General features: G+C 40.3%; 1 protein-coding gene across 1 annotated transcript in view; it reads right to left on the bottom strand.

The window, feature by feature from the left end:
- Positions 1 to 22,277: 22,277 nt before the first annotated feature.
- LOC113040335 (protein NLRC3-like) overlaps positions 22,278 to 27,092 on the bottom strand; it is a 28,097-nt gene continuing 23,282 nt past the window's right edge. The window contains exons 3-5 of the mRNA XM_026198690.1: positions 24,706 to 24,790; positions 24,337 to 24,532; positions 22,278 to 24,112 (exon numbers count right to left, since the gene is read on the bottom strand). Coding sequence (XP_026054475.1) covers positions 22,278 to 24,112; positions 24,337 to 24,532; positions 24,706 to 24,790 — 2,116 coding nt within the window. The remainder of the gene's footprint in view (positions 24,113 to 24,336; positions 24,533 to 24,705; positions 24,791 to 27,092) is intronic.

A 27,092-nucleotide genomic window follows, 5' to 3' on the forward strand; every position in this document is an offset into this window, starting at 1 on the left:
ACAACTCCTGCCAGCACCGAGACTCGAACCTGCGACCTTCAGATAACCAGTTCAAGTCTCTAACCATTAGGCCACAGCTGCCCGTGCTGTGTTCGACACCATAGATCATGACATACTCATAGATAGATTAGAAAACTATACAGGTATTCAAGGCAGGCTCTAAAATGGTATAGATCCTACCTGTCCGATCGCTACCATTTTGTTTATTTAAATGGAGAGTCATCTCATTTATCACCAGTAAAATATGGAGTGCCACTAGGATCTATCCTAGGTCCCCTTCTATTTTCAACATACATGTTGCCCCTTGGTAATATTATTAGAAAATACGGGATTAGTTTCCACTGTTATCCTGTTATACTCAGCTATATATCTCAACGAGACCAGATGAAACTTCTAAATTATCTAAGCTACCAGAGTGTGTTAAAAATGTAAAAGATTGGATGACCAACAAATTTAATCTCCTACTAAATTTGGATAAGACAGAGATATTAATTATTGGACCAAAAACAGTACACAGAATCTTGTAGATTACAATCTGCAACTAGACGGATGTACAGTTACCTCCTCTACAGTCAAAAATCTGGGTGTTAAATTAGACAGCAACTTGTCTTTTGAAAACCATATTTCCCATGTTACAAAAACTGCATTCTTCAACCTTAGAAACATTGCCAAGCTACAAAACATGTTACCCGTTTCTGATGCAGAAAAGCTAGTTCATGCATTCATGACCTCTAGACTGGACTATTGTAATGCACTTCTAGGTGGTTGTCCTGCTTCTTCAATAAACAAGCTACAGGTAGTCCAAAATGCAGCAGCTAGAGTCCTTACGAGGTCAAGAAAATATGATCATATTAGCCCAATTTTACAGTCTCTGCACTGGCTACCTATTATGTTCCGTATCAGTTACAAATTATCATTACTTACCTATAAGGCCCTAAATGGTTTAGCTCCTGCATACCTAACTAGCCTTATACCACGTTACAATCCATCATGATCCCTAAGGTCACAAACCTTTTTTGGTGGATCCTAGGATAGCAAAGTCCACTAAAGGAGGTATATCTTTTTCACATTTGGCTCTCAAACTCTGGATTAGCCTTCCTGATAATGTTCGGGGTTCAGACACTCTCTCTATTTAAATCTAGATTTAAAACGCATCTCTTTCGCCAAGCATTTGAATAATGCGTCTCTTAAATTGTGACTGCAGTAATATCTAATCAAATGTGCATTCTTATTCTTTAGCTTGGGTTAAACTAATTAATTTGGCTTTTTTGGAACGGCAGCTATGCTAATGATGTCTCTATTTGTTTCTCTGTTTCTGCTAGGATTTACATCCCGCGGTAACTAAGATTTACACAAGCTCCAGTCTGGATCCAGAACACCTAAGAAGAGATGATGCTGACCCTTCAGAGGACCCCAGATGATGCTAACCCTGAATCAACAAACAGAACTAACAAACATTGCTACAAGTTTGACTGCATCATATAATAATTGCTGTTAATAATGTTCTTGGACTGGCTGACTACGTCTTGTATTAATTTTTCAGAAAAATCCTGTCATATGCGCACAAACTGACAGTCAGTCACCACTTATAAGCTACTACTAAATATTGTAGAAATGTAATTTTCTGTAAAGTTGCTTTGTAATGATTTGTATTGTAAAAAGACATTCAATGGTATCAAATCCTTCATCCTCCTGGAACTGACTGCATACTCTCTCCACATGAGGCCGGGCATTGTCGTTCACCAGGAGGAACAAGGACCCAATGCAACAGCATAGGGTCTGACAACAGGTCCAAGGATTCCATCCCGATACCTAATGGCAGTAAGTGTGCCATTGTCTAGCCTGTAGAGGTCTCTGTGTTCCTCCATGTATACGCCTTCCCAGACCATCACTGACCCACCACCAAACCGGTCATGCTGAACAATGTTACAGGCAGCATAACATTCTCTACCACTTTTCCAGACCCTTTTACATCTGTCACATGTGCTCAGGGTGAACCTGCTCTCATCTGTGAAAAGCACAGAGTGCCAGAGGCAGACCTGCCAATTCTGGTGTTCAATGGCAAATGCCAATCAAGCTACACGGTGCCAGGCAGTGAGCACAGAGCCCACTAGAGGACGTCAGGCCCTCAGGACACCCTCATGAAGTCTGTTTCTGATTGTTTTCTCAGAGGCATTCACACCAGTGGCCTGCTGGAGGTCATTTTGTAGGGCTCTTGTAGTGCTCATCCTGTTCCTCCTTGCACACAATGGGTTAAGGACCTCGACTACCCTGTCCAGCTGTCCAGAGTAACTGCCTGTCTCCTGGAATCTCCTACATGCTCTTGAGACTGTGCTGGGAGACACAGCAAACCTTCTGGCAATGGCACATATTGATGCGTCATCCTGGATGAAATTGGACTGCCTGTGCAAACTTTGTAGGGTTCAAGTATCGCCTCATGCTTCCAGTAGTGACACTGACCCTAGCCAAATGCAAAACTAGTGAAAAACAATCAGAAAATATAAGTAGGAAAAAAATGTCTGTAAAACCATTCCTGTTTTGGGGGTTTTCTAATGGTTGCCCATCTAGTGCACCTGTTGTTAATTTTATTAACACAAAAGCAGCTGAACTGAATTAACAACCCCCTCTGCTACGTAACTGACCAGATCAATATCCCAGAAGTTTAATTTACTTGATGCTATACTCTGATTAACAAGTGTTCCTTTAATTTTTTTAAGCAGTGTATATTTCATATTAAATATGATTCTGAATTATTGAATGCTTTCAGTTTTATGACAAATAAACAAAATGAAAATAAAACAATTCTCAATAACTTATAAAAAAGCATTTTAGTTTTTATTTCCAAATATAGCTCAGCTCAAAATGAATGTTTAGTGGTAAACATGTTAAAGATTAATGGAGAGGCTGTCAATTGATAAAGTGATCAGTTTTTTCTTCAAAATCATCGGTGTACTGAACTCACTGTTATCCTTTAAAAAAAGTTAAATCAAGGTCTTGTCTCCAGCAGCTCCAGTGGCAAGCGCCTCGACTCAGACATCTCACAGACGTTACACACCGGATGTGTCATCTGTACTCTATTCTGATGTTCAAGCTTCAACAGTGAATCTAATCACTAGTGCACAGGCAAAAGTTCACTAGAATAATGAAAACAGTTTATTTTAAAGACATGGTGCTTCTTCTTCAGTGTTCTGATGCTAAATGTTGGAGTGTAATGGTTGAAGAACAAGATTTATTGATACATACTCTTGATCTGCTCACATGTAAATACACTTCACTCTGTAGACTATATATAAATTAAACTGCAGCCTTTTGTGTTTGATAACTGAACTAACCCATATCACAATTTCAAGTTTATTTGGATTAATTGTGAAGTCCTGATGAGACGTGTGAAATATTTTCACATTTATGAAACTGTGTTGGGTCACTTGAGTCTGGGTAATTAATGTGATACACTTTTTAAAATACTTACTTCAGCTTTTCCAGTCTACACTGTACATTTTCAAACAGAGTGGAGATGATCTTCATTCCTGGGTTTCCTAGTTTATTCTCACTCAGATCCAGCTCTGTCAGATTTGAAGGGTTTGAATTTAGAGCTGCAGCCAGAACCTGACAACCTCCTTCTGTGATACAGTTGTTCTTCAGACTGCATAAAGCGAAAACACTACAGTTTTAACCTGAATATTTACCAGTATGTTTTAGCTGACAGATGACCAATACTGGTGATGATGATGATGATGGTGACAACCAAATTACAAAAGTCACTTATGTTTTTATTCAGTCAGCAATCTTTTATACAATATACACGAAAATCACCCAGCAGCAAGAATTTAAGTGTCCTTGTAACAATAAAAAATAACTCACATCAGTGTGTTGAGTGTACAGTGTTTATCCTGAAGTAGAGCAGCGATCTGATTCACTCGTGTGTCTCCTAGTTCATGTTCACTCAGATTCAGCTCTCTCAGGAGTAACGGGTTTTTACCCACAATTCCAGTCACATACTGACAGCCTTCATCTGCAGCAGGACCCAAAAACCTGAAGAAGATGAAGCTGGAATTAATTCAATGTGCATTGCATCACAAAACATTTAACGAGAATCAAACATTGTAACTAAAAGCTCTAGTTCAAGTTTAAACAGCTGAACATTTAAATATAAAAAAAAGTAAATTATTTAAAAGAAACTTTCCCGGTTACTTGACTGTAATCATGTTCCCTGAAAAAGCGGAATGAGATGCTGCACTGCTCAGCACATTGGGAAACATCTTATTCGTGACCAGCTGTGAAAAATGTGTGTAACATGTCAATAGAATTGACCCGGTGGTAATATAGCCTCGGTTGATGACGTCATCGGGGCACGCGCCTGCAACACGGGGCTATAAATAGATACGCCACAGGTGCATCAACAGGAATTTTTGTCTGAAGAGCAGTCTTGGGACATATTCAGTATGGCAATGCAGAGCAGCATCTCATTCCGCTTTCTCAGGGAACAAGGTTACAGTTAAGTAACTGGGAACGTTCCCTATCGAAAGCTTCAGTCGATGCTGCGCTGCTCAGCGCATTGGGAACGAGAATACCCACGCCGCCGTGCTTGAAAAATGTCTGGACCCCTAAGGTTGTGCAGGTGTGCTATCAAACCACAAGAAGGCCTCAGACATTAGCTTGTGATGTTGACTCAAGGACATGAGAGCCCGGAGTAGCATGGACATCCAAACTATAAAATCTTATGAATGTGTGCGAAGAGGACCAATCTAGGCTAGGACTCCCAGGAGCAGTGACACTGGAGGAAACGCATACAGGTGCATTTTTGGCCATGTGTGTGCCATCGCGTCCAGACCCAGGGGGGGTGCTGGGTGACTCAGAGAGAAGTAGAGGGGACATTGCGCTGTTTGATGGGAGGTGAAGAGGTCCACCTCTGCTACGTAAATTTTTTTCCAAATCTGTCTCACTACCTCTGGATGGAGTTTCCATTCCCCCATCGGTAGTGTCTGTTCAAGCGCCCTGGAATGTAACCTGGTGTTGTCCACCCGTACTAGGACGTGACAGCCCCTCAAATGATAGAGGAACTATTTCAGAGCCAGGAATACGGCCAACAGCTCGAGGCAATTGATGTGCCAATCGAGCTGATGACCCCCCCATTCCCCTTGAGCTGGGTGGCCATCCAAGACTGCTTCCCAGCCCATCAGGGAGGCATCTTGCTCGAAGACCCAAGATTGTGCGCACTCCCCCAACCCTTTTTGGGAACCAGGAAGTATCTGCTGTAATCTGCTGAATGACGCGAGCGAACACTCCCTTGTGTGCTGAATCGGCAGACCGGCAGGGGAAGACCAAACTGGCTGCTCTAGAGACCTCCGTAGAGGTAGCGAGCCTCTTAGCACCGCTATTTTCCGGGCAGTAACTGAGAGAAGCATTCGCTGGAGATCGCTGCGCTCTAAAACACCAGCAGGGTTGGCAGAACGGTCTCCTGAGAGCACTGAGGAGAGACGGGCACAGTGTAATACGGTGCCAATGGCCCCTTCCCATGAGACAAATTCATGTCTCGACGAAGCTCAGCAACCACTTCCTCGTGTGCCCAGAGCCACTAGCTCAGTGCCCTGAAGTAGCGGACCGGCAGTGAACAACTGTGCTAGCTGCTCTAGAGGCCTCCGTAAAAGTAGCAAGCCTCTTAGCACCGCTAGTTTCCAGGCAGTAACTGAGAGAATCGCTCGCCGGAGATTGCTGCACCCTGAAACACCGACAGGGTTGGCAGAACGATCTCCTGGTTTTATCTAATACCTCGCTGGAAGGGTACCTTTTGTAAGGGTAACGGGGCGTGGTGAAAAGCTCTCGAGCACACACCATCACGTGAGGGACTACCCCCACCAGCAAGGGCGCCAGGGTGTCAGGACTTCCTCTTCTTATCAAGGACAGTCCTGATGTCTGGTCTGGGAGGTTGCTGAGCACGGCGAACCTTTTCCCAATCCCTACGAGGGGGAGCACGGTTCGCCACGCTCTGCTTCTTAACCTCCCTGGCCTTTGAAGGATCGGGGTGAGGCTGGGTGGCTGACGGCCCCTCCCTTTGAGTGCGGCGAGGAAGGAACTGAACAAACGCTTCATGTTTCTTCACCTCCCTAAACCTGTTGACAACCGTATTAACCAAATCGTCAAACAGGCCCGATGGAGAAATAGGAGAGTCTAAAAGAAACAAATGTTCCCTCTCCTTAATGCCTGTCAAATTAAGCCACAGATGCCTCTCCGTGCTGACTAAAGCTGACATCGATCGGCCAATGGCATAGGCTGTCTGCTTGGTTGCACGGAGGGACAAATCTGTGGCCAGACGAAGCTCAGCGAACGCTTCGTATGTCATTGACACTGCCATCGTGTGCAGTGCAGCACCAGCCTGACCTGCAGCTTGGTAAGCTTTATCCACTAGCGATGATGTTATTTTACAAGGCTTAGTGGTGAGAGTAGGTTTCGTAACTGAGGATACAGACTCGGGTGAGAGATACCTCGCAAGTGTCTCTTCAACCCGCGGCATCTCCGAATACCCCCGCGACTTCGCATCCACGATAGTTGAAAAAGTAATTGTCGAGGGCACAAAGACGCGGGAAGTATACGGTTTGCTCCATGACTTCGATAGCTCATCATGGAGGTCCTCGAAAAAGAGGAGAGACTGATGTTGTGGTCTCTCTCTCCTACCACCCGACAGAAACCTATCCTCCAGCTTACTACATTTGGGGGTCTCTTGTTCGCGTGGCCAGTCAAGCTGTAACATGTCCACCGCGCGAGTAACCACCTCGAGCAGTTCCTCGACCGATTTCGTCTTGCGAGAGGAATGCTCAGAGGTGGGCCGGTGTGCGGTGCAAATCCGCACGGGAGCCCTCTGATGAAAAGGTGGGTGCAGTCTGAAAATAGTTCAGATGAGCACGAAGCATCTTCACTGATAGCAGTACACAATGCTCGCACTCGCCCGTCTCTAAAGCCAGAACCGCGTGCTCTTCCCCCAAACAAACAAAACAGTAAACATGTGTATCCAGCTCATACATAGGACGAGAGCATGGAGGAACACAACCCTTACCATTTCGTTGACTAATTCTATGAAGATCTGTAGCCGACGAGAAGAATCTTCCTGACGCACACATGCATAGAATGATCTGAAGACAAAAGACCTTTTGATGCACCTGTGGCGTATCTATTTATAGCCCAGTGTTGCGGGCGCGTGCCCCGAAGACGTCATCACCTGAGGCTATATTACCACCGGGTCAATTTTATCGACGTGTTACATTATTCACAGTTGGTCACGAATAAGACGTTTCCCAATGCGCTGAGCAGCGCAGCATCGACTGAGGCTTTCGAATGGGAACTCTGATGATATTTCTGGCTTTTAAGCAGGAGATGAGGAAAGTTAACAAAGAGATAACTAGCTTGTGACAGTTAAGCATTCATAGTGATATATTTAGTTGATCTTTTGATGCCGGCTCTTCCTATTATTATGTAGCAGAATTCACCAAACACTGGATTAATGATCCACTAACAGGAACATGATCTGGGTTCAGACCATCTCTGGATAGTTTTATTTATCTGATGTCTGTGTTGATGCAACAGTAATTCTGCTCATTATGAGAGGAACTGCAGGTTCAGACGTGTATATGTATGTGTGTGTGTATGTGTGTGTGTGCCGCAAGCGCACCACAGGTCAAGTGACAAGAACTAGAGAGCATCCTTTCACGTAACAACGTTGAAAGCTCAGCCAAGATGAAGGAACAGCTGATCATAGCTGTTTTTGGATTGCCATTTTGAAATAAATTTAGTAGCAGAGGTATTGAAAGCGATTTTTTTGTGCTGCAAATCCATTTATCCTTTGCTGAAATTTCCGCGTTTTCATGGAGAGAGCGCGTCATTGTTGCTTAGCAATGGCAGACGCCTCAGGAGAGCTTCTGCCCGAGCGCTTTGGAGAAGGAGAAAGCGGCACGCCATTTTAGGGTTTTTAGGCGCGATGTGTGAACGGCCCCTTATTCATTCATTAATTTTTTTTGCTTGCATACATCTTCAAATATGCCGTGGAGAATCACAGAAAGTGACCAAATTACGTTTTATTGAACTTTTTTTTTTTTTTTTGAAATTCAAATATCATTTTTATTTATCGAATAATTAGAGCAGAACGAATATTCGAATGTTCGACTATCCGTGCACACCCCTACTTAATGTACAGTGCATTAAGTAACATTTATCAGCAAAACAACAACAGCAGCTGCATCAGATCTTTCATGTTTGATCATTTAGAAGATTTTTGATGCAACAAATGTTGTACCTTACTGAATCAGTGAAATAACAGAATAGAACAGATTAATATAAATAATTCACATGAGTATCATTTAATTTATATTATTTCATCACGTCTCACCTCAGTGTCTTGAGTTGACAGTTTGGATCCTGTAGTAAATCACTGAGCTGCTTCACTCCTGATTCTCCAGGATCATTTCCTGTGAGATCCAGCTCTATCAGGTGTGAAGGGTTTGATCTCAGAGCTGAAGCCAGAGCTTTATAACCTTCTTCAGTGATACTGCAGTTTGAAAGTCTAGAACAGGAATGAAAATGTAACATTTAACAGATTAATGACCTATTCTAGAAATTACCTTTAAAATATTTATCCATAAAATGAATTGTGCTCCTTGTCAGTTTACTGTGTAATTTAATGTAAAACTGAACCCAAAAGGCCTAGAGACCTTTTATATTTTACACATCAGCTCACCAGACCACCAGTTTACAGTTACTGAAAGGGGTCATGAACTGAGAAATTAAAATAGAGCATTGCGTAATCTTTGCTGAAGAACTGGCTCAGCCTTTTCCGACGAGTGGGCATTGCATCCTCTTCATCGTTGACGGCGGCGGCTGCATCCGCACCACTCACATCAAGGAAAATGCTCTGATAAAGTTAAAAAAAGTTTTTTTTCTTACTTCTCTCATGTTTTTATCGAGAAACCGGAGATGTTTGTGCCGAGGGTCTAGGGCGGACGCCAGAAGAGGGGTTTTTACTGCATTCTCCAAGTTAGTGGTGTTTATTCGTTGCTTGAGAGATGCCCCAACAATGTTCTTGAATTCGGTCACTGAAGTACTGTAGAAGACCGCAGTTCTAAGGGGCCATTCACATATCGCGTCTTATCTAGTGCTCAAGTTTGTTATTTCCAATGTAGGCGCGCGGTATGCACACTCATAATGAAAGAGACGCATTTGCGATGCGCACGCTGTGCGACGCGCCCGTTTTTTCCAGGCGCGTCCGCACCGCATCGAGTTAAAAACATCTCAACTTTTCAGAATGCCGCAAGCGCACCACAGGTCAAGTGACAAGAACTAAACATTCAGCTTCATCCTTTCACGTAACAACGTTGAAAGCTCAGCCAAGATGAAGGAACAGCTGATCATAGCTGTATATGGATTGCCATTTTGAAATAAATTTAGTAGCAGAGGTATTGAAAGCGATTTTTTTGTGCTGCAAATCCATTTATCCTTTGCTGAAATTTCCGCGTTTTCATGGAGAGAGCGCGTCATTGTTGCTTAGCAATGGCAGACGCCTCAGGAGAGCTTCTGCCCGAGCGCTTTGGAGAAGGAGAAAGCGGCACGCCATTTTAGGGTTTTTAGGCGCGATGTGTGAACGGCCCCTTATTCATTCATTAATTTTTTTTGCTTGCATACATCTTCAAATATGCCGTGGAGAATCACAGAAAGTGACCAAATTAGGTTTTATTGAACTTTTTTTTTTTTTTTTAGAAATTCAAATATCATTTTTATTTATCGAATAATTAGAGCAGAACGAATATTCGAATGTTCGACTATCCGTGCACACCCCTACTTAATGTACAGTGCATTAAGTAACATTTATCAGCAAAACAACAACAGCAGCTGCATCAGATCTTTCATGTTTGATCATTTAGAAGATTTTTGATGCAACAAATGTTGTACCTTACTGAATCAGTGAAATAACAGAATAGAACAGATTAATATAAATAATTCACATGAGTATCATTTAATTTATATTATTTCATCACGTCTCACCTCAGTGTCTTGAGTTGACAGTTTGGATCCTGTAGTAAATCACTGAGCTGCTTCACTCCTGATTCTCCAGGATCATTTCCTGTGAGATCCAGCTCTATCAGGTGTGAAGGGTTTGATCTCAGAGCTGAAGCCAGAGCTTTATAACCTTCTTCAGTGATACTGCAGTTTGAAAGTCTAGAACAGGAATGAAAATGTAACATTTAACAGATTAATGACCTATTCTAGAAATTACCTTTAAAATATTTATCCATAAAATGAATTGTGCTCCTTGTCAGTTTACTGTGTAATTTAATGTAAAACTGAACCCAAAAGGCCTAGAGACCTTTTATATTTTACACATCAGCTCACCAGACCACCAGTTTACAGTTACTGAAAGGGGTCATGAACTGAGAAATTAAAATAGAGCATTGCGTAATCTTTGCTGAAGAACTGGCTCAGCCTTTTCCGACGAGTGGGCATTGCATCCTCTTCATCGTTGACGGCGGCGGCTGCATCCGCACCACTCACATCAAGGAAAATGCTCTGATAAAGTTAAAAAAAGTTTTTTTTCTTACTTCTCTCATGTTTTTATCGAGAAACCGGAGATGTTTGTGCCGAGGGTCTAGGGCGGACGCCAGAAGAGGGGTTTTTACTGCATTCTCCAAGTTAGTGGTGTTTATTCGTTGCTTGAGAGATGCCCCAACAATGTTCTTGAATTCGGTCACTGAAGTACTGTAGAAGACCGCAGTTCTAAGGGGCCATTCACATATCGCGTCTTATCTAGTGCTCAAGTTTGTTATTTCCAATGTAGGCGCGCGGTATGCACACTCATAATGAAAGAGACGCATTTGCGATGCGCACGCTGTGCGACGCGCCCGTTTTTTCCAGGCGCGTCCGCACCGCATCGAGTTAAAAACATCTCAACTTTTCAGAATGCCGCAAGCGCACCACAGGTCAAGTGACAAGAACTAAACATTCAGCTTCATCCTTTCACGTAACAACGTTGAAAGCTCAGCCAAGATGAAGGAACAGCTGATCATAGCTGTATATGGATTGCCATTTTGAAATAAATTTAGTAGCAGAGGTATTGAAAGCGATTTTTTTGTGCTGCAAATCCATTTATCCTTTGCTGAAATTTCCGCGTTTTCATGGAGAGAGCGCGTCATTGTTGCTTAGCAATGGCAGACGCTTCAGGAGAGCTTCTGCCCGAGCGCTTTGGAGAAGGAGAAAGCGGCACGCCTTTTTAGGGTTTTTAGGCGCGATGTGTGAACGGCCCCTTATTCATTCATTAATTTTTTTTGCTTGCATACATCTTCAAATATGCCGTGGAGAATCACAGAAAGTGACCAAATTAGGTTTATAACCTTCTTCAGTGATACTGCAGTTTGAAAGTCTAGAACAGGAATGAAAATGTAACATTTAACAGATTAATGACCTATTCTAGAAATTACCTTTAAAATATTTATCCATAAAATGAATTGTGCTCCTTGTCAGTTTACTGTGTAATTTAATGTAAAACTGAACCCAAAAGGCCTAGAGACCTTTTATATTTTACACATCATCTCACCAGACCACCAGTTTGCAGTTACTGAAAGGGGTCATGAACTAAGAATTTAAAATAGAGCATCGCGTTAGTTCAGTCAGGTCATGTTAGTCATGCTTGCATCAGCTGACAGTCAGCTGTTCCTGACGTGTACCAACCCAGTCTTGACACCTATCACCTGCGGTCTATTTAAATTCCCATTATTCAGTGTCTCTCCATCGCATTGCTGCTTGCAATTAACTCCCTCCTCCAACCCCAACTCCACCAACTGAACCTGTAATCTGATCTAACTTTTTCTTTCTTTACATTGTCTTCATTGGAAGTAGTCTCTATGACATTTTGTTTACAACTCATGTAATTGTGAATTGTAATTATGTATGCTTATAATGGTTCTGTTCTGTACCCCAGGGGGGTTTGTCTTGCTGCTCTCCCCACTCTGTCCAAGCATGGCTGCATGGACAGGCGTGTGGAGTGTTGCCCAGAACATAAACATACCGCCAACACTAACTGTATGCAATTATAATTGTCATTAAATATACTTGACGGAAGTGGTCCTGATTGAATTGTCCTTGATGTTTTTGACCCCAATGTACTATACAAACATCCTGTAAGTTTCAGAACTCAAAACTTCCTTGTTAGTTCAAAAACAGCTTTTATTGAAACCAAACTCAGAAAACGACTTGTTTTGGAATGTCACATTATGACAGTCTGCTGAAGATGATCAACGCCTGTTTCGATATTATTACCTCTTTAGCCCTGACCACTGATTCGCACATGTAATGGGGAAAGAAAATACTAAAGAGAGGCAAACACAGGATTACTCCATCAACAAAACCATATGCCTCTAAGGATTACAAGATGCTGTTTAGTGTAAGTTGTGAAAAAACACAGTCTCTGAATTGCCTTCCTTGTGATCCTAACATCTTATCTACACTGGTCACAATCGAACACATCAGAAATAAAATTACATTAGTTTATTTTAAGGGATTTGTCATGTCAATCCGTTCCACATCCAGTGTAGTCATATATCGGGCCACAGGGGTGGCCTTGCTACTGTTTTTAAACTCACTTTTCACTGTTGTTCTCTATCTAGTGGCTCATATACCACTTTTGAGGTGCAACTTTTACAGTTATTCATAGTAAATCCCATCACTATAGCTCTAATACAGTTTTTTTCAAACCTGTCCTGGAGGCACCCCTGTCCTGCACACTTTGGCCCAATCCCAATTCTATTCCTTAGCCCTTAGGGGTAGGGGTCTCTCGATTCTCTTTTGGTTGGAGGGGTAGGGGTAAGGGGAAGGGCCAGATAGCCCTTCAAATGAAGATTTTTCGGGACCACACTTCAAACGAAGGGGTATGAATTATCTTGGCAACATGGCTGCTACAGCAAACAAAAAGACACATAAAGTAAGCATTTTTGGCATAACATTTTTTTTTTATAGAAAAGTAATCATTCGTTTTATGTTCCATTCAATTGTGAGTTCATATTAACGGCAATGTTACTCAAAGAAATGTTTGCAAAAAAATTGCTAATATTTGCTAATGTCATATCATTACAGACTGCATGATAGTGTCACAGCATATGTCTGATCAGGGCTATAACTGCCGTAGACATTGATGGGGGCTAATCCTCCCAATAATTAGAAATCCCTAAACAATTTTCTCAAATATTGCCTATTCGAGAGAGAGAGAGAGAGAGAGAGAGAAATGGAAGTTGCGTGTATTCGCGTCTGTGCATTTATCTTTTTATAGTGAGTTTACTTAAAAATAGCGATTGTATCCTCTCGTCGCTGGAAAATATAATGTAGCGATTCAGTATTTAAACTGTATTTAATAAAAGTAGTGGGACAGCGTTGACGAGTTTATTTTTTCCTGGATGTGTGAGCTGCGCGATTTCCAATATGTGTGTGTGTCAGTAAGCAGCTCATTAATACAGAACGATAATTAAAGGCTCTAATGCACACCAGCATATGTGTGTATTGTAAGAGCTAGACGACGGATGATGACGTGTGATGGCACAGTAGTGGTGTCCCAAATCCTTAGGGGAATATTGGTATAAAATAGAATTGGGATTGGGCCTTTGTACAGCTCCCTTATTAGACACACCCAAATCAGGTCTTGAAGTCTCTACTAATGAGCTGATGATTTGAATCAGGTGTGTTAGATGAGGGAGACATGCAAAATGTGCAGCACAGGGGTGCCTCCAGAACCGGTTTGAAAACCACTGCTCTAATACATTACCCTCCTCACCATAATAAAGACTTTATAGTGAACTTGCTGTTTTAATGGGGGATTTGGTTATCAGGCATGAAAAAATAATGCTGTCGGGCAATTTTAATATTCATGTTTGCGGTTCACTCTGTCTTTTAAACTGTGGGTTTCCAGTCCAACCCATGGTCATACCTTTGGTACACCATTGGTCTTGATCTGTTAATGGTTTATTTTTTCCTGGATGTGTGAGCTGCGCGATTTCCAATATGTGTGTGTGTCAGTAAGCAGCTCATTAATACAGAACGATAATTAAAGGCTCTAATGCACACCAGCATATGTGTGTATTGTAAGAGCTAGACGACGGATGATGACGTGAATCTAGAATTGGATTGGGGCCTTTGTACAGCCCCTTATTAGACACACCCAAATCAGGTCTTGAAGTCTCTATAATGAGCTGATGATTTGAATCAGGTGTGTTAGATGAGGAGACATGCAAAATGTGCAGCACAGGGGTGCCTCCAGAACCGGTTTGAAAAACCACTGCTCTAATACATTACCCTCCTCACCATAATAAAGACTTTATAAGTGAACTTGCTGTTTTAATGGGGGATTTGGTTATCAGGCATGAAAAAATAATGCTGTCGGGCAATTTTAATATTCATGTTTGCGGTGGTGTCTTTTAACTTCACTCTGTGGGTTTCCAGTCCAACCCATGGTCATACCTTTGGTACACCATTGGTCTTGATCTGTTAATGGTTATTAACAAATTGGTTAAAACAAATACTCGTTCCACCTATGTTCTGTGGTTTTTGTCCTATTTCTAATCTACCCTTTTTCTCAAAGATCCTTGAGAAAGTTGTTTTAAAAATTTAAAGAAACTGATACTGTAAATGTTTCTGTAAAAATGATTCCTAGTTAAAAATCTTAGTTTTATTGGATCTGAGTGCTGCTTTGATTTCAAGTTCAAGTTCAAGTCTGCTTTATTGTCAATTTCCACATGTACAGTACATACATACAGATAATCGAAATTGCGTTACTCTCAGACCCCGGTGCATACAGATAACATTAACATTAAAGCCTAAAAAAATAACTAGATCAATATAAAATGTAGATACAATTATACAATAAGGGAATGATAAAAAAAGACATATAATAAAAATAAAAGTTAAAAATAAAGTTAAATAAAGCAGCGCAAGGTAAATGACAGATATAGTGCAAATCAATGAAGTGAACAACAGTGCAGTTAAAAGATTTTTTAGTGCAAAAAAAAAAAAAAAAAAAAAAAAATCACTTATTAAAAATATCTTAAGTCTGATTAAAGTGACAAGTGACCAAGAGCAGTTATTTAACTGACTGATGAGGTAGTGGAAAGACATCAGTTCCATGCCGAATGAGGTAGTGAGCGGTGAGTGAGCAGACCAATGCTGCACAAGTGACTAGTGCATGTCATCATATAATTAGTGGGGGGGGGGGGTTCATAGTTCAGTGGTGCCTGGGGAAGAAGAGGGGAGGGGGGGCAGGTTCGGGAGGGAGTTCAGCTTCCTGACAGCCTGGTGGATGAAGCTGTCCTTCAGTCTGCTGGTCCTGGCCTGGAGACTCCGCAGTCTCCTCCCTGATGGTAGCAGGCTGAAGAAGCTGTGTGATGGGTGAGTGGGATCACCTGTGATGCAGAGGGCTTTGCGGGTGAGACCTGTTCCATAAATGTCCTGGAGGGAGGGTAGAGAGACACCAATGATCTTCTCAACTGTTCTCACTATGCGTTGCAGAGTCTTTCGACAGGACGCGTTGCAGGCGCCATACCACACAGTGATGCAGCTCGTCAGGATGCTCTCGATGGTGCCTCTGTAGAAGGTGTACATGATGGGGGACGGGGCTCTGGCTCTTCTCAGTTTGCGGAGGAAGTAGAGACGCTGTTGTGATTTCTTGGCTAGTGCTGCAGTATTTTCAGTCCAGGAGAGGTCCTCTGTGATGTGCACACCCAGGAACTTGGTGCTGCTCACTCTCTCCACAGTCGCACCGTTGATGGTCAGAGGAACATGCTGAGTGTGTGCTCTCCTGAAGTCTACAACAATCTCCTTCGTCTTCTCCACGTTCAGAGAGAGATTGTTGTCACTGCACCACCCAGCCAGGCGGCTCACCTCACTCCTGTAGTTTGTCTCATGTTTGTTGCTAATGAGACCCACCACCGTCGTGTCATCTGCAAACTTAATAAAGAGGTTGGAGCTGTGTGACGGTGTGCAGTCATGGGTCAGCAGAGTGAAGAGGAGGGGGCTCAGCACACATCCTTGGGGGGCCCCAGTGTTCAGTGTGATGGTGCTGGATGTGTTGCTGCCGACCCGTACTGCCTGAGGTCTTCCAGTCAGAAAGTCCAACAGCCAGTTGCACAGCGAAGTGTTGAGCCCCAGCTGGATCAGTTTGTAAAAGAGCTGTTGAGGGATGATTGTGTTGAATGCTGAACTGAAGTCTATGAACAGCATTCTGACATAAGAGTCCTTTTTTTCCAGATGGGTGAGTGCTGAGTGGACGGCAGTGGAGATGGCATCATCGGTCGACCGGTTGGACCGATATGCAAACTGGAAGGGGTCCAGGGAGGGGGGGAGGGCAGACTTGATGTGGTGCATGACTAGCCGTTCAAAGCACTTCATGAGGATGGGGGTAAGTGCAACAGGACGGTAGTCATTGAAGCAGGATGGAGATGGCTTCTTCGGGACTGGGATGATAGTGGTAGTTTTAAAGCATGTGGGAACAACAGCCTGACTCAGTGAGATGTTAAAAATGTCTGTGAAGACATCAGTGAGTTCTGCTGCACAGTCTCTCAGTACACGCCCAGGGATGTTGTCAGGACCCGGAGCTTTGCGGGCATTGATCCTGCTGAAGGATCTCCTCACGCTGTCTGGGGTCAGCGTCATCACCTGGTCGCCGGGAGGAGATGGAGTCTTCTGTGCCGTGGTGCTGTTTTGTTGCTCAAAGCGAGCGAAGAAGGTGTTCAGCTCGTTCAGCAGAGAGATGTTGTTGTCACAGGTCCGTGGTGGGGGCTTGTAGTCCGTAATGGTCTGTATCCCCTGCCACAGGTTCCTAGTGTCTCTGCTGTCGCTGAATTGGTGAGCTATCCTCCTGGAGTGCTGTCTCTTAGCCTCTCTGATGCCACGGGACAGGTTGGCCCTAGCTGTTCTCAGGCCCACTTCATCTCCAGCTCTGAAGGCAGCATTCCGTGTCTTCAGGAGTCTGTAGACCTCCCCCGTCATCCATGGCTTCTGGTTGGCCCGGACAGTGATCGTTTTTGTGACCGTTACATCATCAATACACTTATTGATGTAGGCAGTAACAGTCTCTGAGTACTCCTGGAGGTCAGTGGTGTTATTGCATGTGGCAGCCTGTTTAAACATGTCCCAGTCAGTTGTGGCTGACCACAAGGTCCTGTTGACACGTTTGGAGACATCTGTGGACCTTGGTGGCACAGTCTTTTAGTGGTTCCATTCTTATCTGACTTGATGATGATCTTAAATCTAAATAGTTCTAAATAGTTACTAAATAGTTATCTGATTAGTGTTCCTATAGCTCAATTGGTAGAGCATTTGCACCACCAAGCATAAGGCTGGGGGTTCGATTCCCCGAGAACACATGTTGGTAAAAATTGATAGCCTGAATGCACTGTAAAGTGTCTGTTAAATGCATAAATTTAATTTAAATAGTTTTTGGACATTGCTCTATGTGTTAGGGATAGAATACTGCCATCTGGAGGTTAGTCGAAAAACTTTTTTTCTTAAGGTTAAGGAATTAAAGTGCAATGATCACATGTATCCAACAGAGGTCCACAGAGACTCATTCATTTTCACTTCATTTTTTTATGCTTCAACTTCTCACAACTTTATGATACATATTTTGTGAATATATATTTAAACATGTTAAATACATAAAAAATCTGTATTTTTGTCAACGTTTGAGTTTGTTGTTGTTGTCTGATATATTTTGAATTATCTGCTTTTGCACATTTCTCAGAGTGCAAAAGTTCAGCTGCATTTCATCTTTCTTTTATCTGCCCTTTTTCTGTGTGTGTGTGTGTGTGGGAACATGCTTGTTCCATGTTGCATGTGACAATTTTTCAGATTTATGGCAGTTTAGTTGATTTTATGCCAGTTTAGTTGATTTAGGGAAGTCGTGACCTAGTGGTTAGAGAGTTTGACTCCTAACCCTAGGGTTGTGGGTTCGAATCTCGGGCCGGCAATATACCTTTGTTTATATGTAGAAAATTTCAGATTTATAATGGATTTACTTTTATTTTTTTGACAAACAAAATTTTAAAAAAGTCATTTTTTTAATTTTCCAATTCATTTTCAATGTGGGGTTATTTTGACCCCAAACACCTTAAACAGTAAATAAAATTACACACCTTTAGAACAACCACAAAAGTCACAGAGTTTCATTCCCCTGAGATGAAGATAACGCTTTTAAAAAATGAAGGAAAAGTCCAGTGGGGTCAGAATGACCCCAAACAGTGATTAAGGGTTAAGAAATCTATTTTTCCAAATTGCTATAAAACCAAACCAGGTGATCCAATAAATGTAGCAAATTATAGGCCAATCTCATTTTTTTAAGATGTATCTAAAATAATAGAAAGAGTAGTAACTGAGCAAATTGTAAATTCTTTAGAGACACAAAATAATTTATTGTGCCCTATAAATTGATAGAAAACTGGGATAGTTACCCCAGTCTTCAAAGCAGATGATCCAATAAATGTAGCAAATTATAGGCCAATCTAATTTTTTTCAGCTGTATCTAAAATAATAGAAAGAGTAGTAACTAAGCAAATTGTAAATTCTTTAGACACACAAAATAATTTATTGTGCCCTATGCAATTTGGGTTTCATAAACAGCACTCTACGGAGACTGCTGTATGTTATTTCATTGAGCAAGTGTGATTAAAATTAGATAAGGGGTGGGGTTGTGGGTGCAATGTTTTTTCGATCTGCAAAAAGCATTTGACACTTTAAACCATAATATTTTATTATCTAAATTAACACATTTAATTTTTTCTGTGCAAACAATTAAATTAAGTCTTATCTAACATCAAGGAAACAATGCACCCGGATTAAAACATGTATATCTTCAACAAGATACTGTTCACCAGGGGTACCTCAGGAGTCCATACTAGGACCTCTACTTTTTAGTTTGTACTTGAATGATCTTCCAGATGTTTGTTCTGATGCATTTATTCAAATGTATGCAGACGATACTGTGATTTATGTACATGCTAAAACAAATGAACAGGTATCATAAAATCTATCTGCTGTTATGACCAAAATCTCAGACTGGTTTAATCATTTTAAATTGTTTATCGTTAAACATCCAGAAAACTGCTTGTATGTATTTTAAGATTAGAAATATGGAGGTTATACAAGATATATTAGTAAATGGTGAAAGATAACAAACTGTATCGGATTTTAAATACCTTGGAGTTATTTTAGACACTCACTTAAAATTTTAAAAACATAGACATTTTTAATTTATATGGAGTTAACTTTCAGCAGAAGCTGCAAGAATCTTTCTGCACTCTTTAATCATTTCTCATTTCTTTCTTACTGCATTACTTCATGGTCTCAAGCAGGAAAATCTACTCTTAGACCTTTACATAGTTTATGCAAACATGCTATACCAGTGTTTGATAAGAAAACTGACAGACATCATCATTTTCTTATAATTCAGAAAAAATCTCTTTATTTAAAAAAAAATTGTTGTAGTTTAATGTATAAAATTATGAATGATCTTGCACCTCCACCTTTAAATATGTTTGCTTCATTGCACAATGACAGCATAAGACAGACAAGAGTCTTGTTTAAGAGGTGACTGTGAAGCGCATTTTATAAAAACTGATTTTGGTCGATCAGCTTTTTGTGTAAAAGCTGCTAATTGGAATAGTTTACCAACTGATATTAGACAGTGTACTAACTTTTCGCAGTTTAAATTACATTTGAAAATATTTTTAAAGGCAAGTCAGGTTTGTGGTCATTGATTATACAAGGTAATGATTTTTGAATATGTTTTTATACTTCTTGTATTCTACCGTGTTTAATTTGTATGTTATTTTTATTGATAATTTGGTGTACTCCTGCCCAGGTACAGCAGATGAAATTTAGCTCTGTAGCTAATTCTGGGGTAATACTTTATTGTCCATTGTCCCTGTCAAATAAAGAATAAATAAATATGTTTTAGTGTTTGTATTGGTCATCAGACCTTCTCTTGTATACCTCTTAATTGGGGAGTTCCACAGGGATCAATCCTCGGGCCGGTATTTTTCACCCTGTACATCTGTACCTCTGGCTTCCATTTTAACAAATATAATCTATCATCTCATCTATATGCTGATGATACTCAGATCAATTTTCCTTTACAGCACAATGATAAAAATGGCGTAAAGCCATTGTTGGCACATTTAGAAGAAGTTTTCAGAAATTAGATGAATAAAACACGACAAAACAATAATTAAACCAACGATCAAGGGGTATTGAAAGATAGAGAGAATAGATCAGTGCTGTTGTAAAATCATGCTTTTTTCATCTCCATCAACTTTCTAAAGTCAAACCTTTCTCATCACAGAGTAACTTCCAAACAGTGTTCCATGCTTTCGTGACAACTTGTTTAGACTATTGTAATTCACTTTATTTTGGTGCTTCTCAGTCTTCCCTCTCTTGTCCACAGCTAGTGCATAATTCAGCTGCTAGACTACTCTCTGGCACCCGCAAGTATGAGCCAGTAACTTTTATTTTACCTGCACTGCACTGCACACCTATAAAAATATGGAATTTATTTTAAAATTCTGTTATTTGTTTATAACGCCCTCAATAATTTGGCCCCTCAGTACCTGACTGCCCTGCTCCATCCTTACACCCCTTCTAGAACATTGAGATCCAGAGATCTCTGTCTACTCATTGTGCCCAGATCTAGACTTAAAACATGAGGTGATTAAGCAACTGCAGGACCGAAATTCTGGATCAATTTACCTCTTCATATTAGATTAGCCCCCTCTATTTCTGCTTTTAAGTCTGCTCTAAAGACATATCTATTCTCTCTATCTTGCAATGCCCCTTTTTATTCATCTTATTTCTGAATTTTTATTCGGTTCTGTACAGCACTTTGGTCAACTTTGGTTGTTTTTAAATGTGATTTACAAATAAATATTACATTGTATTGTACTGTCAAAATCTGTATAAAAAATAGCCTATTATATCTAAATGATGACGTTTATGTAAAAATATTGTTAACATTGTAGGTGCATCACAGAGAACATTATACATTTTTTTAAAATGCAGTACATGACCCCTTTAAGGTTCCAATTATCTATAATTCAACAGGTGTGAAAGCATTTCATCTAAAAGATCCACAACATACAAACCTCAGAATGGTTGAAAACAAGAAAATTTTAGTTTTGAAATGGCCTAACATAAGTCCACTCTTAAACTACATTGGAATGCTGTGGTAGGACCTGGAATGTAGAGTTTTAAGGAGGGAGAGAGAATTAAATTAAAGCCTACAAATTTCACTGAGCTGAAGCAGTTCTGTCCTCAATTCTGTGGCAAATTATCGAGGTCCATGTTAACAGATGGATCTGAGTTCTAACTAAACACTAGGGATTTTCATAAAACTTACTTCAGTATCTCTAATTTGCAGTTTATATTCTTCAGTCCAGTGCAGAGTAGCTTCACTCCTGAATCCTGCAGATTATTATTGTTCATGTTTAGCTCTTTCAGATTGGAATCTGAACCAAGAACTGAAGCCAGATCTAGACAGCTTTTGTCAGATAAGTCACAATCATTTAGCCTACAAGAGAAATAAATCAAATCACAGAGTTAGATACATGTAATATATCTGTTAAATACAAAAATTAAAGTACCAATTATTTTTACATGAAGAATAAATATACTGCATATATATTAGAATTTTATTGATTAAAATTCCTAGATAAAGCAAACTAGCATGCTTGAATAAAACTTAAAATATGTAAATTAATAATAGGCTTATATCATTAATGGCAATGAGTTCTACATTTAAAAGTGCTGTTCTGTTATCTTAAAGAGTGTCTTGAGGTGGAGAATCTGGAGGTTAATCATTTATTAATTGAGGTTATGCAAGAGTATATCTCCTATATAGCAAAAGTTTAAGAATATTAACTGCATATTGGAGTAGAAATAACTATGGAACAATGTGTTTTATAACAACATGATGTGCTTCTTACTGCAGCTAACTAAACAGTTTGTTTTGCTGAAAAGAGATATTTCTACATAAAACCCATGTAAATCTAATAAAATAGCATTGCACTTTAATTCCAAAGCACTGACATCTTTAAAGAAAAAAAAAAAAGTAAAAAAAAAAACGTGTTATGATTTAACCATAAAATAGATATATACTTAAAATTGGTATATGATTAAAAAACACTATAGATCAGGGGTATCCAAACCTGGATCAATGTAGATAAATGCAATTTTAAGATGAGAACAAAACATGACAAAGTATAATAAATAACTTACAGAGCTCTTTTGCAGGTTTTGATGACTGCTGATAATCTAATTAGACACTCGTCTGATTTCTTGAATTTCTGAAGCTCAAACTCCTCCAGCTCCTCCTCTGATGTCAACAACACAAAGACCAAAGCAGACCACTGGGCAGGTGAAAGATCAGCAGATGAGAGATTTCCTTTGCTAAGGTGGGTCTGAATGTCTTTCACCAGAGTTTGGTCGTTCAGTTCATTCAGACAGTAGAACAGATTGATGGATCTCTCTGGAGACAGATTGGCTTCAAATTTCTGCTTGATGTACTGAACTATTTCTTTTTTGCTCTGGTCATTGTCATCTTGCTGTGTCAACAGACCCTGTAAGAGTCTCTGATTGGACTGGAGTGACAAACCAAGGAGGAATCGAAGAAAAAGATCCAGGTGTCCATTATCACTCTCTAGTGCCTTGTCCACTGCAGTCTTGAGCAAATCAATCACGGTTTCACTTTTGTTTTCCTGTTCTGTAGAGTCTTGATCAAACACATATTTCTTGTTGACATCTAGAAACAGATGTGCATAAAGAGCTGCAATAAACTCTTGAATGCTCAAATGAATGAAGCAGTACATGGTACCAAGAGTGATCCCCGTTTCCTCCTTAAAGATCTGGGTACACATGCCTGAGTACACTGATGCCTTATAGACGTCAATACCACAGGCTTCCAGATCTGTGTCATAGAAGATCACATTGTTTCTTTCCAGCTGATCAAATGCCAGTTTCCCCAGTGAAAAGATGGCATCTTTATCCCAGGAAACATCTGGTGTATGTTCTCCATCATACTTTCGTCTGCTCTGCTGGATCTGAAATCTGAGGAAGTGTGTGTACATTTGTGTCAGAGTCTTAGGGGTGTCTTCAGTATTTGACTCCTGCAGTGTTTTGGAGGCATCATCAGCCTGATTGTTTTTCACAACATTATTTCTTTTCTCCTCTAATATGTTCTGGAGAACAGTGGCTGAAATCCAGCAGAAGACTGGGATGTGGCACATGATATAGAGACTCTTTGATTGTTTAACATGATCAATGATTTCTTTGGCCTGATTCTCATCCGTGAATCTTTTTCTGAAGTACTCCTCCTTTTGTGCATCATTGAATCCTCGTATCTCTGTCAGCCGGTCGATACAGTCAGGAGGAATCTTACTGGCAGCTGCTGGTCTGCTGGTGATCCAGATGAGAGCAGAAGGAAGCAGATTTCCCTTGATGAGGTTCGTCAGGAGAACATCTAGAGAGGCTGGTGATGATACATCAGACCACGTCTCATTATCCTTAAAGTTTACAGGAAGTCGACATTCATCCAATCCATCAAGAATAAACAAGACTTTGAATCGATTTCTTCTGGTGAGGTTCAGTCCTTTTGTCTCTGGGAAAAACTGAGTTATAAGGTCCATCAAACTTAGTTTTTCTTGCTCCTTTAAGTTCATCTCTCTAAATGGAAGAGGAAATACGAAGCTGATATCTTGATTTTCTTTTCCTTCGGCCCAATCCAGAACAAACTTCTGCACAGAGACTGATTTTCCGATGCCAGCAACTCCTTTTGTCAGCACAGTTCTGATCAGCTTGTCTTGTTCAGGTGCTTTAAATAAATTTTTGCACTCAACCTGGATCTCCTGTGATTCATGACGTCTGGAAGCAACTTCAATCTGTCTCACCTCATGTTCAGTATTGACCTGTTCACTACAACCCTGAGTGATATAGAGATCGGTGTAGATGTTCTTCAGAAGTGTAGAGTCACCTTGCTTTGCAATTCCTTCAGACACACATTGATACTTCTTCTTTAGGCTACACTTTAGCTGATGAATGAAGATCAGCTCATCTAAACACAGGAATTAAATGCACAGTTTAGTCTCTGGGATTGTTATGTACAAAAGAGAATGTGGAAGTCTAAAGGAAGTCTGTAATTGGAAGATACGGCAGGTTATGAACACATAATATGAGAGCCATATGAACAGCAAATGATCTCCCTATAAGTCATAACAGTTATTGTGGAAGAGAAAACAGATTGACACAGCGCTAGAAGCAGCGAATGGAGTCTTTTACCTTCTAGAGTATCAGCAGCTTCATCTTGCTTCATCTCTCTCAGGAAGTAGAGCGTGAGATCAAGAGCTGCTTCTTTAATACTGCATCTGTTATCATTAAAGTAATTCACAAAGTATTGCATGTCCTCTTTTTGTAAAATTTTCTTAAACATGTCCAGCTCATTTTTTAGAAAATTGGTTATTTTTTTCTCAAGATCCTACAAACAAAGCAAGACAAAAAAAAGAAAAAAAATAACAAAATGAAACCAAATCCACATTCATTTAGTCCAAATTATATATTCAGTAATTAAAAATATTTCTAAACAAAATAAGAAACATTGTCAAGTAACTAATTTGTTTGTTATAAACATTTATGAAATATTTTTCCTACCTGGAAGATTCCTAGGAGTTTGACTGTAAAATTCTTATGTTTCCTGTTAATCTGGAAGTCTGAATCTAATGTCTCATATTGCAGCCTGTTAAAATGGTGAATAAAATTAAATGTGGTTAAGGCAAAATATTAGAGAAACTCTTGCTATTTTTTTAATTGAGGACAAATAGCTATAAGCTGCAGCTATTGTGCAGCTTTATTATTAAGTTAATGTGGTTAAAGAGAAGTTTCTATTTAAGCACTAGATTAAGTTTATCTGTCCTATAAGGAGAAAACTAATTACACTAATAACAGAAAAAACAACAACACTGTATTACAGGGGGCTGCTTCATAAAAGATGATAAGAAAAGCAGAGGATTAAAGTCCAAAAGTTGACTTGAAATAACCTAACAAATCAATCGGGACTACAGCAGTTTCATAAACGACAATTTGACCCAGGTTCAATGAGTCAGGATAATTTGATATGTAAGCTTAAAAGGCTTTAAAGGCTTCTTAAGCAGCCCATAATGTCGATCATGGATCAAATTGATCCACAATGGCAAACAGCGAATATTTGTGCCGTTTAATGCATTTGAGACGTTGTACTTTCCTCTGTGCATAACTGACACATCATAGGTATATTTTTCATCTGTAAATGTTAAGAAAGTCATGCAAATATATCCATTTTGCTGTCAGGAGTGGGCGAGGCTTACATGAGTGAACGAGCGCTGCTGCGCACTAAACAGATGGAGCGCAACAGAATAATGGTGCAATATTTCTGTATAAACTATGCATTTTGCTAAAATATTTGTTGTTTGACATTAAATGTGATGCATGTAGATTTTTAATCCTACATACAAGTTATTTTTATCATAGCAGTAACTGTTTATCAAATGTAAGCTGCTAATACAGCCCTACTACTGTAGGTGGACAACCAGAATGGGTAATACAGCTGCGTGTACCGCCGCCATAGGGCCGCGGCATTAACTGAAAGTCAGTTGCATGTTAAAATCATTTGAAAAAGATACTGCCAGGTGGTGCAAAGGGACAGATTGCAAACTGACTGTAATTGTTAAATATTGGTTTGTAAACTGAGATGAAAGGATGAAGTAAAACAACAATAACATTATAATATAACATTGTAACTTCCTTAAAACCATTAAATTTATAGTGAGTTAATTTCAAAATGGGGATAGTCTTAGGCATGCATCAAAAAATTTAAATAAACACCTTTACACAAAAGCTCTTACTGCATGCTATTGCTATTATACAGTCATTGCATATAATATACCCTACCCTTTTAAAATACATTTTGTAGTTGTCTATCGACCCCCAGGACCACTGGGTAACTTTTTGGATGAATTAGATGCGTTGCTCTCAACCTTTTCTGAGGATATTACTCCCCTAGTTATGCTTGGAGATTTCAACATCCATCTAGATAAACCTCTGTTTGCGGATTTCCACTCTCTGCTTTCCTCTTTTGATCTCAACCGCGTGTCAACTACTGCTACACACAAATCAGGCAACCAACTGGACCTTATTTATACACGACACTGCTCTGCTGATCATGTTCTGGATACTCCACTGCACACGTCGGATCACTTCCTCCTCACTCTTAACCTCAACATGGTCCCTGACACATCACTTACCCCTCCATATGTCATCTTTCGACGTAACCTACGCACACTTTCACCCTCCCGGCTATCTGCAATGGTTTCATCTTCACTTCCTTCCCCTAAACTGTTTGCATCTTTGGACGCGAACAGTGCTACTGATACTTTCTGCTCCACTCTTACATCTTGTTTAGACACTGTTTGCCCCTTATCTTCCAGGCCAGCCCGTAACACCCCTTCTACCCCTTGGTTATCTGATGTTCTATGCGAACACCAGTCTAAGCTTAGAGCTTCTGAAAGGGTGTGGCGCAAGTCCAAAAATACTACTGACCTTATTGTGTATCAGTCACTCCTATCTTCTTTCTCTGCTAACGTCTCCTCTGCTAAAAAGACATACTACCATAACAAAATTAACAATTCATCTAACTCTCGCATGCTTTTTAAAACATTTTCCTCACTTCTTTGTCCTCCTTTTCCCCCTCCTGCTTCATCTCTAATAGCTGACGACTTCGCAACGTTTTTCATTTATAAAATTAAACACATTAGTGCACAATTTTCCACACCACATTCATTCAAGCTCATATCACCACCAAACTTACACTCATTTACATCCTTCTCTTCACTCTCTGAGGCAGAAGTCTCAAAACTCATCCTTTCTAATCACCCTACTACTTGCCCGCTTGATCCTATTCCATCTCATCTTCTTCAAGCCATTTCTCCTGCAGTTATACCTGCACTCACTCACATCATCAACACTTCCCTCCACACTGGTGTTTTCCCCTCATCATTTAGACA

Source organism: Carassius auratus, chromosome 22 (assembly GCF_003368295.1).
Source record: "Carassius auratus strain Wakin chromosome 22, ASM336829v1, whole genome shotgun sequence".
NCBI classification, from domain to species: domain Eukaryota; kingdom Metazoa; phylum Chordata; class Actinopteri; order Cypriniformes; family Cyprinidae; genus Carassius; species Carassius auratus.